This window comes from Lupinus angustifolius, chromosome LG18 (assembly GCF_001865875.1).
Source record: "Lupinus angustifolius cultivar Tanjil chromosome LG18, LupAngTanjil_v1.0, whole genome shotgun sequence".
Classification (NCBI taxonomy): domain Eukaryota; kingdom Viridiplantae; phylum Streptophyta; class Magnoliopsida; order Fabales; family Fabaceae; genus Lupinus; species Lupinus angustifolius.
Window position 1 is genome coordinate 9,574,140 of NC_032026.1, and position 15,862 is coordinate 9,590,001.

A 15,862-nucleotide genomic window follows, 5' to 3' on the forward strand; every position below is an offset into this window, starting at 1 on the left:
GTATTCCTACGTTTATGTATGTGATATGATCATGAGTAGAATGTTGATTATATTATTTGATATATTGGTAATGTTGGAATAACTGGTAAGTTATGAATTTCTCCATCATGTCAATGATAAATGATGAACTGTATGTAAAAAATATGTTTTATGTCTGAGTGTGATGTTCTGAGTAAGTCCACGCCGTCAATGAATTTATGTTCATTAGATGTCTTACTCTCTCTGTTGTATTGTTCTTGTTTGTGTGTATTCGTTGTGCAGATGTCCAACAGCAACAGTCACGTTCGAGGTTATCACTTCACCATGTCCCCAATGGGATAATGGAATAGTGATGGGCACAAATATACATACACAGGCCCCTGCGGTCTGTCGTTGCACATGATGTGCAACGGGTCATCGATGATGATCCCTCAACCTGACACCTACATCGATGCTTCCTTCGCCTTGTCGCCAAAGAGGTCGATGTCTCCAGAGTTTGGATTTCGATGCCCGCTAGTCAGGAGTGATGGCGCTGCTCCCTCTCACGGTCATTGGACGTGGTCAGATTGTTTGGATGCTCCGTCATCCAGTAGAGCCCAGAGGAGCCGGGTTCTTGGAGGAGGTCCCTGCAAGAAGACCAAGGTTTTGAGAATGTCATCCCCTCCGAATTATGCTGCTGGGTTATGAAAGTGGAGGAAGAGGAGGAGGAGGACAAGATTGTTGAGCTCGTAAATGTAGAGAGCTCGGTGGAGGTGATCAACCTCGTGTCTGACTCGGAGGAGGAGGAGGACCCGAGTGAGGGGTCCAGCATTCCTGGAATCTTGAGTCAGCTTGTGGGCCAGGATTTTTGTATATGTTAGTGGTGATGTAGTTTCCGCCTTGTTGACTTAGTTTGTATGAACTAATTCTGACTTAACCGATTATATGCATTATGTTATTCAGGAAATTGTGAATCAGGTTAAGTTATCATTCGATAACGATAAGTTGAAATTCCACATTCGAGTTACTTAAAGTGATGTCCCGGAAAAGGAAGGTTTAAACAATTTTATGTCACTAATTCAAAAAAAAAATTCACCCATTTTTCCGCAATGTTTTTTAGAAGTATTTTTTGGGGCGTTACACAAAGTCTCAAGCATTTAATGATCCAAGGTTTTCATACCCCCGAACAACAAAAATGGGCTACGAAATTAATTGGGTTCGAAATTGACATTAAGTACAAAACTGATACCTCTAATCGGGTTGCTGATGCACTTTTCCGATGCCACAACAATGAATCGACTTCCTTCTCGGCTTTGTCCTCGTCCTTTCCACTGATCATTGAGCATATTCGTGCCTTCTACAACTCACCCGAAGGCAAGAAATTAATCACAAATAAGGAGTCAGACACAACTTGGAACACTAAATTTCATTTCTCTCAAGAACTCTTATTTTATCATAACATAATGTTTATACCTGATATGGGTGATCTGTGACTATCCTTGCTGAAACAATTTCACGAGACCCCTGCTGCTGGTCACTCTAGCTGGAAATTGGCCTTGGCTTGGTTGGCAACTTCTTGTTACTGGCCCGGTGTGACCCAACAACTCAAGGAGTTCATCCGAAACTGTGCCACTTGTCAATACAATAAATACCTGCCAAAAAATACCAAGGATTATTACAGCCTCTCCATATCCCAAATAAAGTGTGGGAAGACTTATCAATGGACTTCATAACAAACTTACGAATGTCACATGGTCATACAGTGATTTGGGTGATTGTGGACCGTCTCACTAAGTATGCTCATTTTATAGCTCTTCTTACTCGGTTTACAGCTGAAACACTGGCAAATCGATTTGTAAATGAGATCTGTAAATTACATGGGGTTCCAAAAAGCATCGTTTCAGATTGGGATAAGATATTTGTGAGCATGTTTTGGAAGGAACTATTTAAGCTCCTCGGAACCAGGTTGTATTACAGCACGACTTATCACCCTCAGTCTGATGGACAAGCTCAGGTTGTGAATAGAGGTCTCCAAACCTACCTACGCTCTTTCACAGGGTCTCAACCTAATAAATGGTTTACTCACCTTTCTCTGGCCGAGTACTGGTATAACATAAACCGCCACTCCTCTCTCCATTTATCTCCTTTCGAAGCCCTTTATGGACGTGCACCATCGACTATCAAGGATTATTTGGCTGGTTCAACCTCCAACCCACTCATTATGGATACCCTGCAATCAAGAAAAATAATGTTAGAAACACTCAAACAAAACCTTTGTCATGCATAACAAAGGATGAAGGCACATGCAGATGTAGGAAGATCAGATATTACCTTTACTCCCGGAGAGTGGTTTTTGCTCCGGTTACAGTCGTACCGTCAACACTCAATGGCACGGTGGCATTCTCAGAAACTGGCTCGACAGTTCTACGGGCCTTTTCAGATCCTCCACTGTGTCAAGTTGGTGGCTTACAAGTTGGCTCTGTTGGGTTCGGCCGACTTACATCATGTTTTCCACGTCTCCTTACTAAGGCGCTTCCATGGAGACCCTTCACGGCAGTTTGTTGACCTTCCACCAGAGTTTTCCTCCACGGGGTCATATGGTACCATAACGCGGGTTACTGGATCGGGGATTGACGATGTTCATCCCGATAGCAGGTTCACTGTTCGTGAAGAACACCATGTCCCAACAGGAGACACGGCGAGGGTGAGGCGTTCAGTGGTGAATACGGGAGGCAATGTTATTGTTCCTGCTGTTGCTCACAACCGAGAACAACCAAGTGTGGGAAGGTCTGATTTTTTTAACAAAATGGAGAAAATGAAACCTTTGAAGAATGGACGAGAACTTGTGGAAGAGAAGGATTTGGCTGAAAATAAAAGAGAGAAGGACAGAGAAGAATTCTCAGAAGTACACAAGAAGGAAGTTAATGTGGGATTGAATAACCCACTTGCACCTTTGAAAAGTAAATCCCCTTGGGCAGTCCACCCACTTCACCGTGGATCGTTGGATTCAACCAACAAATGCAAGCCACAAGATCTTCTGCACCAATCTGGACCCTCATTAACTTTACCCAATTTTCAAGCCACCCGCGTAGGTTTCTTCCCTAAGGTATGCTGAACCGTCCATTCAAAATTGGGGAAGTGAGAAGACTTTAATCCCACCCTCAAAAGCATCCAGTTGTCCCCCACTAAGTATTAATGCATATTTCTTTTCCCCAAGTGAGGACCATTGCACTCCAGCTGGTACGAAAATATCTCACCATGAGGCCATGGTGCCTCTTGAAGGGTTGGGTGATGATAGGAGCCCAATTTCAGTTAGGCCCACCAGAGTTAAACAAAACCCCAAATGGGGGTTTGATTATGTAATAGGGAGGTAAATATTTTAATTCAATTTTTTTAGACTGCACTGGGCCTACACTGTTGGCCCAAATCTATTAGGAAACCCTAAAGAATCCTCTAATTTCTGTATTTAGTCTAGTTGCAGCTGCTATGAAAGCTATGAATGAAGTATAATTCTTTATTATTCTGCATTGTTTCTGTTAAATTTCTATTGCATTACTAAGCTCCTATCATGTTATGACTAAAAGTGCTTGCAAAAGGATTTATAAGAGATGTAACGTTTTTATTTATATCATATAATCAAAATATTAAGCATTAAAAAGTATAAGATAGTTTTCTTTTACAAAACTTTTTGATTCACAATGTGGGGTAATTAATCCTACTTGATTGAGTTGATTAGTTGAAAAGGGCCCAGTGAAATCAAGAATCGAATAATTAATTACTAAAATTTTAACTTCATTTTTTTTTAATCAACCATAAACAATAACATATTAAATGACACACCTTATGTAACAGTAAATGTGTTCCGTGAGTGTGTGGTAATGGTGACCCATCTTGTGGGTCGAGAATAGTAGTTTGGTTTATAAATATTAGAAACTGTTACATGGAAAGTTTTCATAAATCTTAAATTAATACATTGATTAAACTGTCTAAACATTTAAGAATTATTATTAGAAATTGAATTTCGGTTACCCTCGTTATTCCATCATCTATTTTACTCTACAATTATCCTCTTTCCACAATGAGAGAAATGGTATAATTGATAAAGAAATAATTAAATATTATTTAAAATTTTGAAATCATCAATCAAATATTTTCTAAAGAAAAGACACTTAAAGTATATAACATGAACAAGTGTCAGTCACTACATTATCCTATCCTCCCATTTGTCTCCATATTCCTTTTGAATTACTTGTCACCTATTTTGACTGTATGCTTTTCATGTAACAAAATGTACAGATTCTTGATGAGGTGAATTAACTAAAACTAACAACAAATGAAGTAAATTTGGTCAACATAACCAAATATGTTGTATTCATTGCAGTGCATTGCTCTGACTTCCACATGAGAAAAACTCATACTCTCTAATATACACTTAAATCTCCTCATGGTGTTCAAAAAATCCCCTCTCTAGAACAAAATCTGATGTGGTGACTTAATGAACTTTCATCTCGAATCCAACTTCTTCCACAAATGAAATGCTCTCCTGATGGTAGGATCAGCTGAAAACCCTTCGGCGAAATCACCGATAGCATTTAAAAGGCTGTTGAATTTGCTCCCATCATCCTGTAGACAAGTTTTTACAGTGTTAAAACACAAACTGTGCAATATTGAGCATAATAGTGTGCACTACATTTATAGTACTAATGTATTATTGAATTTAATAACAATGCATAAGAATATGGTAATTGGTGACAAATCCAAACATGCTTGATTAGGTTTCAAGTAAAGTTGAAATCTGTGAAGGATCGACACTTCAAAATAGTAACTATGTAGGGTTGCAATTTCACCCCATACAGGCCACAACGGCTATCCACCATCCCGCCACATGTAGGAGTCGCAATTCGCAAACGACCGCTCCTATCATATCCCAGCGGCCAGCACGATCACGTGCTATTAACTACCCAGTGCTATAGTTGGACAGCTCATGCAAAATCTATATGAAAAATTTAAATAGAAAATATGAACTGCCTTTGATGCCACAAACCTCTGGTTTATTAAATGAGATGTCTTTTATAGTGAATGGTACCATGTAGAATGGAAGATCACAGCGCAACAATGCCTGTCATAATTTAAAGCTCCAAGTAAGCAAACAAATTATAGATCGTAGGACAAAAAGATGTTGAGAAAGACAAATGTAGAAAGAGAAAAGAAAGAATATCAGAGATTGGGATGCTTGCCAGTTCTTTGCTGAGGAGAGCCTGCTCAGCATTTGCAATCAACGCCTACAAAGAAAACGGCAAATGAAATCACAATATCAATGTTGTTGTAGACTATGAATGTGAATATATTAATTTTTAACAGGTAAAAACCTATCATATATACCAAGGATTCACACTAGGGATTATTCAGATGCTAATTGCATCAAGAAACCATACTAATCATATTGAACCAAGCAATACCAAGTTCCAACGAGAACAACGTAACCATGACATCAAACAAAAGTTGCAACAAAGCATAACATTGACCATGCATACCTTTTTAATACGATCCTCTGCAACTTGATCAACACAATCCAATAACCTCTCTAATGTTCCTGTGCATGTGAAGAGGCAAGGCTTACGACCATATATGCATAGACTCATAAGTCATAAGTATAACAAAACACACCATCAACTAAACTACAAAAAATCAAAGTATTTCAAATATATTTTTTTAAAAACCAACAAGTTGGACAATAACAAAAAATAAAAGGAAAAGAATCCAAAGAAAGCTCGATTAATCTGAATGAGTCCTATTTGACTACCCCCACAATTTGGCTATCCACTATTATACGCAGCTTGGAATCAGGCAACAAAAAATATAAGGATAAATAAAAATTTAATTCAACAGAAAAAAGTTTTTGAACTTTCAGAGTTTATAACCATTTTTCCCACTCCGAGTGGCTTTTGATGCTCACTTTGGGGATAAGCAAATAAAGTGCTTGCAGAAAGCCCATTAGGTTAGGTTGACAGACTCTTCTTAGTAGATGAGTTTGGGGAACCCAGAAACCACAGTACTGAGTGATTGTTGACGTTTCAAGATGCAAGAACATACATTAATAATATCTCCAACACTATATGAGAATACACAAAAAAATAACATGTTGATGTAAATGTGTTGGAAAAAGAATGAGAAAGTTCATAAAAACTTACCAAATTTACTGATCAATTGCACCGCATGTACATCTCCAATTCCGTGAACTCCTGCAGTTATAAAGAACTAAAAGTATTAAATACTTCTTAAAATTCCAGAGGCATATATAACTTATCATCCCCTAAGAGCGTGCTTGGTACAGATAAGTGATTCCATTCTTATCTCTATTCTATGGGATGACAATTCATTAGTTAAGCATGTAAAAAGGCAGGAAATGATTATTCTGACCCAGACCTTGATTGATAACTTACTTCGGCGAGTTAACATGTTTGATAAGTGATTGTCCTGATTTATTTTGTCTACAATGTTATACTTCTAATACTACTTCTTATGCAAATAATCTAGGAATGTACAGCTATGGTACATTTTTTTATAAATAAAAACACAGTTTTGCTAACCATTGCCCTTAGTGCAATGTTTAAGCAACCCACATAAGGAAATTCAATGGGAATTGGCGTATTTAATTAAGATAAAACAATTTTAGTTTTCCGATGTTGACTTAACTTTGTTAGGTTGCTTAAACATTGCGGTAAGCGCAATGGTTAGAAAATTTGAAAAAATAAATAATAGAAAATTTAGAATTTTGAACTAACACTCCTGACATAAGACTCACATTCTCACAATACATAATAATCCCAATATTTTCACAGCCATAGGTCTTATTACCCATTGATTTCAAAGATGACACATAAGTGTATTCCCAAATTTGAAATCTACATAGACTCTCTGTAACCATGTTCTAAGTTCTAACTCCTTACTCATATTTCAGCAAATAATGTTTCAGCGTTGACATAGAGGAGAACAAAATAACCTGGAATATTATCAGCTCTATCACCAGTAAGTGCAATCATATCAACAAACTGTGATGGTTTCAGACCTCCAAATCGCTTTTCAAAATCCTCAACTCCAAATGAAACCATCCTGTTGAAAGAAAATAGAAATTAAGTAAAAAAAACATTAGAGAACTCCACTGTAATTTGCAATTTCAAATAACAATGAAACAAATTATAAGGATATCTATTAAATTTTGAAAATCTTTCTGCAGTAGCCTTGTTGTGACTTGTTTTTATTTTTACTTATTTAATTTAATTTCATAATCTTTTTCAGTGTTATCTAGCAGCACAAGCACCACCATATCCTCCATGTAATACAGGTTTTGTATTATTAATTTGTGAAAAAAGTTCATCCAGCAATAAAGAAGTGATAAACACAATAATAGCAGTAAGAGATAGAGCAACATGGTTACATAATATTTACATGCCAATACATCATAATTATTCACACTCTAAAAGAAAGCACGGACAAGGAGTGTAAAATGGCCTTCTTTCCTTTTCAATTTTATTCCTTTGCTAATGTGAGTTTTTAAGGATAAAGTGGTAAGTGCACATGAAAAATATAAAAACCTTCAGTACATGATTTAAAATTATTTTAGAGTCAGAAATAAGTTGCTATTAACTAATGCACCAGTTCATTATCTAGCACACTACATAAAAGCAAAAATATGTTTGATACTAACTGATCACCACGTGGAGCAATTCGAAGGAGACGTAATGAAGGAGATAGAATCTGAAAAAAATCTTTGTCTGGGGAGACTACTCGGACCTATCATCAAGATAAAAACAATCATCAGTGACTTAGTAATATCATTGAAAACAATTCCATGATGAAAAGCATATGCTGCTTAGAATTTTATTGTTTCAAGCAGAATAGTCCCATTATAACTTCCCCTTCTCTTTTAAAAATAACCAATATTTTTGCAAATGCTCATCCAAGAAGGGTAAGAAAACAAAAAAGTTTCAATCAAGTTTTATGAAATTAGCATGCTAATTCCAAGCTAAACACTGACACAAACTTAAATATCACCAATTGACTGACAGACATAAATTGAAGTGAATTTTTTAACCTTTCTTATTCATACTACCATATCAATACTCTTCTTTCTACCCTCGTTCAATTTAAGTATTTAACTAGAATGAAACTGATACTTCTAAATCAATGTAGTCAATCTCCTTTAAAACCCAGAAAAATGTAACATTTCATAATTCAAATAATTATTCAACTAAAAACAGGGAATAAGAAATACAACCAAATTATAACATTGTTACTAAACTGGATAACATAAAACACTAACTACCATATAAAAATGCGAATGGGACTGACAGTGGTTTTACACTTAAAACACTCTTAATGGAATTGAAATTATTATTAGGCATAAATGAATTTAATGTAACTTAAGAAAATAAAAGATTGAAGCTCCTTTTAATATAAATTATGAAAAAGGTAAATATTCAAGCTTCAATTATTATGATTATTTTTTTCATCTTGATGAGGAATAGCATCAATTTTAGCATTTTGACAATGTGTGCAGCTTTAGTTTATGGTCTGTGCCATTATATGATTTCACATTCAAAATAACAAGTAATATGTCTTAAGTAATGGTTTTATTAGCTTATATGAATGCATACTTAAAACTATAACAGTAGACTTTTCATTCGGTTAAGAAAAAGTATTTTCTCAAAAACAGAAAAGGTCTTTGAAGTAAGAGAGTACGGGCTATTTTCTATATTTCCAAACCATTAGGAAGATCACCTTGTACCCAGCATCAACACTCCTTAAGGCTAATGTTCCAATCACATCATCTGCTTCTACACCTGGAACCTGACTTTGAATGAATTTATATGAATTACAATACACCCTTAAAATCAATAAGCAATATAAATCTGTAACTTATACTTGCCTCAATGACTTTTATGGACATAGCCTTGATGGATGCTTTGAGATATTGAAGCCCCTGAACAATGGTATCAGGAGTTGGAGGACGATTGCTCTTATATGAGGGGTATAGATTGTGGCGGAAATTTTGGCCTTCAAATAAAGTGAATATAAAATTAGGATGTATATATTAAGAAACTATAAAACAGTAACGGTAAAAAGGTAACAAAACATGGTCAAAGAATAAAGGTTAATTAATTAGTTAATTGTTATCATTATCCTAAGAATACCCGAAAACAAAAAATTAACTACCCCAGCCTGATTTGTATTGAAGAACCACCAAAAAGACCAAACTCAAATACATATATATATATATATGAACAGAATGAAAGGAGATGGCAGGCAAAACCACATTATTATAGTGTAATCAGAGTGGAGAAATTATTTCATATCTTGATTTATTAGATAACCGAAGGTACACTATAAACAAACAGGAAACTGAAAAGGAAAGAAAAATTAGCAATCCCCAGAATTAACTAGGAATCCTACAAAACCAGGAATATAACCAAAGAGAATAGTTGACTGTGATCTCTCTAATTATGTGATGATGTCGATCTTATAATCTTTCGGGATTGCCTCCTCCAATCTTAAGATGACCAAAGTACTTCATCTGAATGCACTAACCTAGAGGTATACGAACTACAAAAACTTAAAGGTACATATAATATTACACATATGAAATGGAAGGAGGAGCTAAAGGAGTTTTATTTGAGGATGGAAACAAAGTGAAAGAACGCTTTATTGGGGAAGCCAAAAGTCATTGTTAATTTAATTTTTTTGAAAGACTTACATGAGAGATTTTTTATGGAATTACACAACCATCTGCCCTTGCTCATACATGATTGCAAAAAAATGGGATCAAAGTTCTGATATTCCGATCTTACATTCCAATTTTATCACGCAAAAATACTGATACCCCGAACATACCTTTTGCAGTAAAACTTCCTTTTGATGAATTATAAGTAGGACCAAAAGGAACTCCTGAAATGAAGAGGTTTTCTTTATTAAAAATGCATCTAGGTGTGGCATTACAAGCCAAAGAACCTAAGAAGTGCAAGTTAGCTGCTAGGAAGAAAAAGACACTAAACGATGAAAATTTCAAATCCTGAATATGGACAGGTATCACTCATCTAAACACAGCATCCTTGATTATTGGTGCAAGAGCTTAGTGGGGAATCACGCAACTAATAGTACTTATTGGTCTATGTAAGCTTTCCAACAGAAAAGGCTTCCTTTCTCTTCATTTTTTATCCTCACTAAAGGAAATTATTCTTACAAGTTAACAATTGGACATCAAATTACTTGTATTTCCTTTCTCTTCAAACGGCCCTTAGTTTTGTAAAACAAATGCATAATACTTCAGCAGGAACTGCAGACATAGTCCAGCCGAAATAGAGCAATTGCAGAAGTCTATAATTCAAGCTTTAGTGAGACACATGACACGAGGATCTTTTAGCCTTATGCCCCACTGATAATATTTAAATATTTCATATAAAGAAAGTAAAAAAGCATAAGGCCACTACAAGTGGGGGATGCCTATAAGCTTGATATTATGAGAACAATATTTTCTTACAGCCCTTATCTTTCTAAAACATTTTATCTTACCTCACATTTACACCTCGTCTCACTCCCGATATCTTTCTACTTTTCTTATCACTTTCTCTCTCTCTCTTGCCTCCACCTTACACTCTTTTTTGGGTGTAAGATAAACATTTTTTATTTAGTATAACCAATTTGACACATTGTCTATTTTTTATTTTTTTATAGTGAGTTCTCATAGACTTTATCAATATCAATGTAGTTTGTTGGAAACCTGGGTCACTTAAACAGCATACAAACACTATTGAAGTTACATGGGTGTCCTTTATTTTTTACTCATAAATTTCCTTAATGGATTTCCTTCACGGTCACATTTCCAATTTGCCTGCCTTGTGACTTGGAGGTAATGGGTTCAAATGCTGGAAACAACGTCTTCACTTGTGAGGGCAAGGCTGCGTACATTTACCCTCCCTATACCCACTAAGTGGGAGCCTCGTGCATTGTCCACCCTTTTTACCCATTCAATATGTCTGTTTTGCCATTCTTACACTCCTTGTTCTGCCACACAGCATCTTTATTGTCATTGTAGTCAATCAACTTTATTCTTATAACTATTTTGTCAATAAGAAGCATAATGCTTCAAGGAAACTCTAATTCAGAATTTATCATTGATGTCAGTATACACACCGAAAAAAGTAAAAGGCTGCTGAAAAGAAGAATGACAGTGATTAAAAAAGCTAAAATGTTTATTATCATAGAGGACCTGAGTGGAAAGAAAAAATACTAGCAAATATAGAGGCAGAAATTTATAACTCACCATCATGGTCAAATACCACCTGCATACAAAAGAACCAAACTATATCAGCGACAAACTGATTGTAAGAACATGAGAAAAGGAAGAAGGTTGTATGAGGAAAAAAATGTGACAAGGTAAATGAAGGACAAAACTTACCACCACATGGGAAGGGATAAGTTCCAGAACATCAATTATCTGGAAGAAAGAGAACCAAGAACATGTAAAAGATAAAAGTAACACATCAAGCAAAATGAAAGATCTCCTGTGTACTAAAAAAATGTCTCAATTTGCGGGATTTCCAGGAAAACCGCAATATTTGTCTCCTTTCTTTTGACTCATAAAAGAACACCGCGAAGTTTGTAGTTTCTACATTGTAAATTAAATTTAATGCTCATATAATCTGAGGTTCATCTCAGGCAAGTACAATAATGCAAAACAATTAAATAGTAGCTCTTCTTAATAAGCATGTGCAATTGCTAGTACTAGTAATAGTACTTCAGCAATTGCTCACAGAACAGACATCAAATGGTTTATATTGTAAGGATGTTTATGGTCCCGAACTGTAAGGCTGATAGCACTGGTATCGTGATTATGAGGAATTCTTGAAGACAAATTGAAAAAGAAATGCCCCTACCCAGAATCAATTTGATTCTGATAGGGTTCTAAATGAAATTTTATTAGAATGAGAAGAAGAAGAGTATACAAATGACTACAAGGTTCCCTCGAACCTTATCCCAACTGATTCCACAATCAGTTTAGTTTACACCTTCTAACTAACTTTCCCTCCCCTCTAGTGTGTACTTTATAGGAAGAAATCCTAACTAACACTTAACTGTCTAAGGGCATAGCTGTACTTTTGCTATCCCTTAGCCACACACCTCTTTTCCCTCTCTTATACACGTTCTTAATAATAGGTTTTAGCCTATTTAGCCTATCAAAGGCCCACATGTTATTGAGTAATATTTGTTTGTTGACATCTAAATCTAACATAAAAATGAAAGAAAGGCACGCCCGAGGTTATATTTTTAGACATGCATTGATGAATATTTACTTATATAACATATAAATTATTCATTCTACTCAATAATACCCGTGAAGAAAATAAAGCCCAGTCACCTCATTAAAGTTTATCAGTTCTACTTCTACAAATTAAAATGACAACTTGAACATGTACATATAAAGACATGACTTACCAGTGATAGAGCTGTAAATATTGTTAAAACCCAATCTCCGTTTCCATCTGCATTTGCTAGATGACCATGGTGCAACTTTGCTATCACACCATCAAAAAAGTATTAACAACAATCAGTTAAGCTCCTCAATCAAAAGCGGAAAACAGCTTTTATCAACAGCTAACTATAGACCTAAACCCAAATAATTAAAATTATCTTGTTCAGAACCGATAGTAGATGCATGTTTCAAAACATTAAATCATTGAGTGGAAAATGTTAAAAAGCATAAAAGATGTGGCGATTATGTACCTGCTAATCAATAGAACATCCAACACAACCTATAATGCAAGTACACTTCAACATAGTTGCTATGTTCATATTGTCAGACACTTCTCGAACACCATTGGATACTCCTAACTAAATCTTACAGTATTTACTCTTGCTTCTTAAATTTTATATCATTATAGATAGAAATCTCATAATAGTTAGATAAATATTTACAATGACTCATTCTATGTCTAACTGCTAAAATATCACTTATCTCTTTAAATTTAAGATGGCTGTATGGAAGCGCTTATTTGGACTTATGAGAACAACTTCTGAAAATAAAATAAAAATAATTTATGATCACCATGTTTTAGCTTATTTAAATAAGTTTATCAGAGAAGTTTAAGCAAATAAGCTCTTTTTAGCTTATTTCATGAAAACTTACTGAATAAAAGCTTAATTAAATTCTTCAACCAAACACACTCTTATAACTATACTTTTTTTGGGTACATACATCTTATAACTTTATACTAATATTTACTTTTAAACTTCAAAACATTATTTTATATATTGATATGATACTATCTTTTTCCAAAATCATCATATCAATGTCTTGTGTAATCAAACCCAATCAACAACAACAAAAAAGAGAGTATATATGAAATTTAAGAAAAATATTGCATTACTTAACGTCATACCTAAAAGCTTGTAGTAAGACCTATGAATAACGGAAGTGCCATCAATGAGCATGACTCTGCCATTTGCAGGATCAGTGTTTGGAGCAGCAACAATTTCACGCGAATCTGAAGTCAGTATACTAGACGCGCTACTACAATAACCCTAACAAACAAGTATGCAATAAACGTAAACAAATACTGAGAGTAAATAGATAAGAGAAGAATAGAGTGTGTAAATAAAAACTCACCGCGTGTGAAGAACGAAGATTGCAAAAGTGATTTCTACGAAAACGACGTTGTGGTGATGGAAGCGTTTTCAGAACGGAGTGAAAGTGGTGAAGCAAATGGTGATGATGCTTGAAACAGTAAGCCATTTCAAAGTTGCGTTTTATAGCAGAAAAAGAATCGAAGTAGAAGTAGAAGTGGAAGCAGAGTGCGCCATAGAAAGCGCTTTTGGGTAAGAAAAAATCCTATCGGAGTGTGTATATGACGCCTAAGAGGGAATGTTTTAAGGCTATGTTTAGATTGGCTTCCGAAATCTCTGATTCTTCTTAACTATAAGTTACCCGTGCATCGAGACAATAATTGTTTGTTTGGCACATGGTTATGAACAAACATGTTATTCGTGTATTTGTATGTTTAATAACACATATATTTATATATTCGTTTGGTTAATAATACATTTTCTCGTGTAGTCTAATGGTTAATAACACACATGTTATTCGTGCATTCTAATAGTTTAGAACACATGTTATTCGTGCATTCATTCATATGGTTAAGAAAAAATATGTTACTTGTGCATTCATATGGTTAAGAGCATACATTTTACTCGTGCATTCGTGTGATTAAGAACATACATGTTAAATGTATATTCTAATGATTAAGAAACACATATTACATGTGTATTCACACGGTTAAGAACATTCATCTTACGTGTACATTCATATGGTTAAACAATCACATATTACTCGAGCATTCTCATAAGACATTGATTTTGACGAATATTTAGAAGCACATAAGTATAAATATTATTAAATGTATATTAGTAATATTGTGTAATAATTTGATAAAATAAAGCGAAATATATAGAAACACAAAAATTGTGAATTAATTTCATTGGATATGTTTTCTAATGTAACGACAGAATGTCTTCATAACTTTTGTCGCATAGTAAGACATGATAAAATATTAATCATCCATAAATTGACAAATTATGCAACATAATGATCAAATATATAGTAAGGCATGATAATATATAATTGAGTACAAACTATTATTATCATAGTAATATGGACTCATATGATATAAATAAATATTTGATCATAAAAATCATGAGTTTCATAATTATTGTTACAAAGTATCAAAATATATAAACTAATATTGTTATATCTGCAATGTTAATAACAAAGGTAAGAAACAAAATAAAATAAATCAAGTGTATTCAATGGTCTATATTTAAATATTCATGTATTTTGGATTCCCAAAGAGGATTTGCTATAAATTAGTTTATTATTTCTTTTTTTATAACAACAAAATAAATAAATCTATGAAAAATAAACAAACAAAAATTAATGAAAATGAGAACCGGTCTATAAAATAAGAACAAATCTACAAAATAAACACACGTCAGTAAAAAATGCACTTTAAAGAATATTTTTATTTGTCATTTAATTTTATATTGATTCGCTTATTTTGAAAATATTTTTTCTCTCTCAACCAATTATAAGTTATGAAAATATATTTCCTCTTTCAATCAATTGTAAGTTATAAAATAGTTATAATATATTTGTATTTTATTTAATATATTTGTTCCTTAAAAATGTAACTCATATATGTGTATTTTATTTAAGATTTTATATATATAATGAGCTACTCAATAATAACAATTCTCACATTAAAATTGTGATAAATTTGGCATTATAACCAATCATGAATGGTTTGTAGCTCTCTCTATATATATATATATTAAATCTTATGTTTAAGAAAAATGAATGAGATGAGAGACTTTCGGCAATTTGAGATGCAACTGATAAGAATGAAGACAGAGGAGTTAAGAATAATCAATGAAATCAGATTATGCTCGTAAATACAACATTAATGTTGACCTATCATTACACAATTATTATCAAAATTATTTTAAGTTTTAACTGAAATATAATAATACATTTAAGTCTTTAATCAATTAAAATTATTATCAATTATAAGACAACAAACGAAAAACATAAGATAAAATTATAGAATAAAAGAGTGCACATGTTACCAAGACATTTGCATAGTTAAATATGTAGGTGAACACATTTACAGAGTTAAGTGAGAAAAATAAACAAAACGATCTCAATTATTTTTTCTTTGTTCCGAATATTAACTCATATATTAATCATCACTTGCAACTTTCTTAGAATCAAATTGAGTTATTGTGCATTTATTCACATTTAAATTGCAATGAATGAAATCGAATTTTGCTAATAAATATTACCTTAATAATCATG

General features: G+C 33.8%; 1 protein-coding gene across 2 annotated transcripts; it reads right to left on the reverse strand.

The window, feature by feature from the left end:
• LOC109333397 (flap endonuclease Xni) lies at positions 4,120-13,904 on the reverse strand. Of its 2 annotated transcripts, XM_019568871.1 has the most exons (15): positions 13,622-13,903; positions 13,395-13,536; positions 12,451-12,530; positions 11,414-11,452; positions 11,279-11,297; positions 9,850-9,903; positions 8,888-9,015; positions 8,740-8,808; positions 7,667-7,752; positions 6,962-7,071; positions 6,150-6,200; positions 5,493-5,551; positions 5,196-5,240; positions 5,003-5,077; positions 4,120-4,581 (listed from the first exon to the last, which is right to left on the reverse strand). In XM_019568871.1, exons 1-15 carry the CDS (start codon positions 13,745-13,747, stop codon positions 4,462-4,464), a joined length of 1,203 nt encoding a protein of 400 aa, XP_019424416.1. In that variant the 5' UTR covers positions 13,748-13,903; the 3' UTR covers positions 4,120-4,461. The 2 variants fall into 2 exon arrangements, with proteins under 2 accessions (XP_019424416.1, XP_019424417.1); XM_019568872.1 differs by lacking the exon at positions 9,850-9,903 and having other exon boundaries at positions 13,622-13,904.

Excerpts from the sequence above, each read along its gene's own strand:
- LOC109333397 (XM_019568871.1), bottom strand. The coding sequence starts at position 13,747 with ATGGCTTACTGTTTCAAGCATCATCACCATTTGCTTCACCACTTTCAC. Across the intron at positions 12,531-13,394 it reads GTCTTACTACAAGCTTTTAG|CAAAGTTGCACCATGGTCAT; the intron begins GTATGACGTTAA and ends ATGGTGTGATAG. Across the intron at positions 7,072-7,666 it reads ATTGCTCCACGTGGTGATCA|GATGGTTTCATTTGGAGTTG; the intron begins GTTAGTATCAAA and ends TTCTTTCAACAG.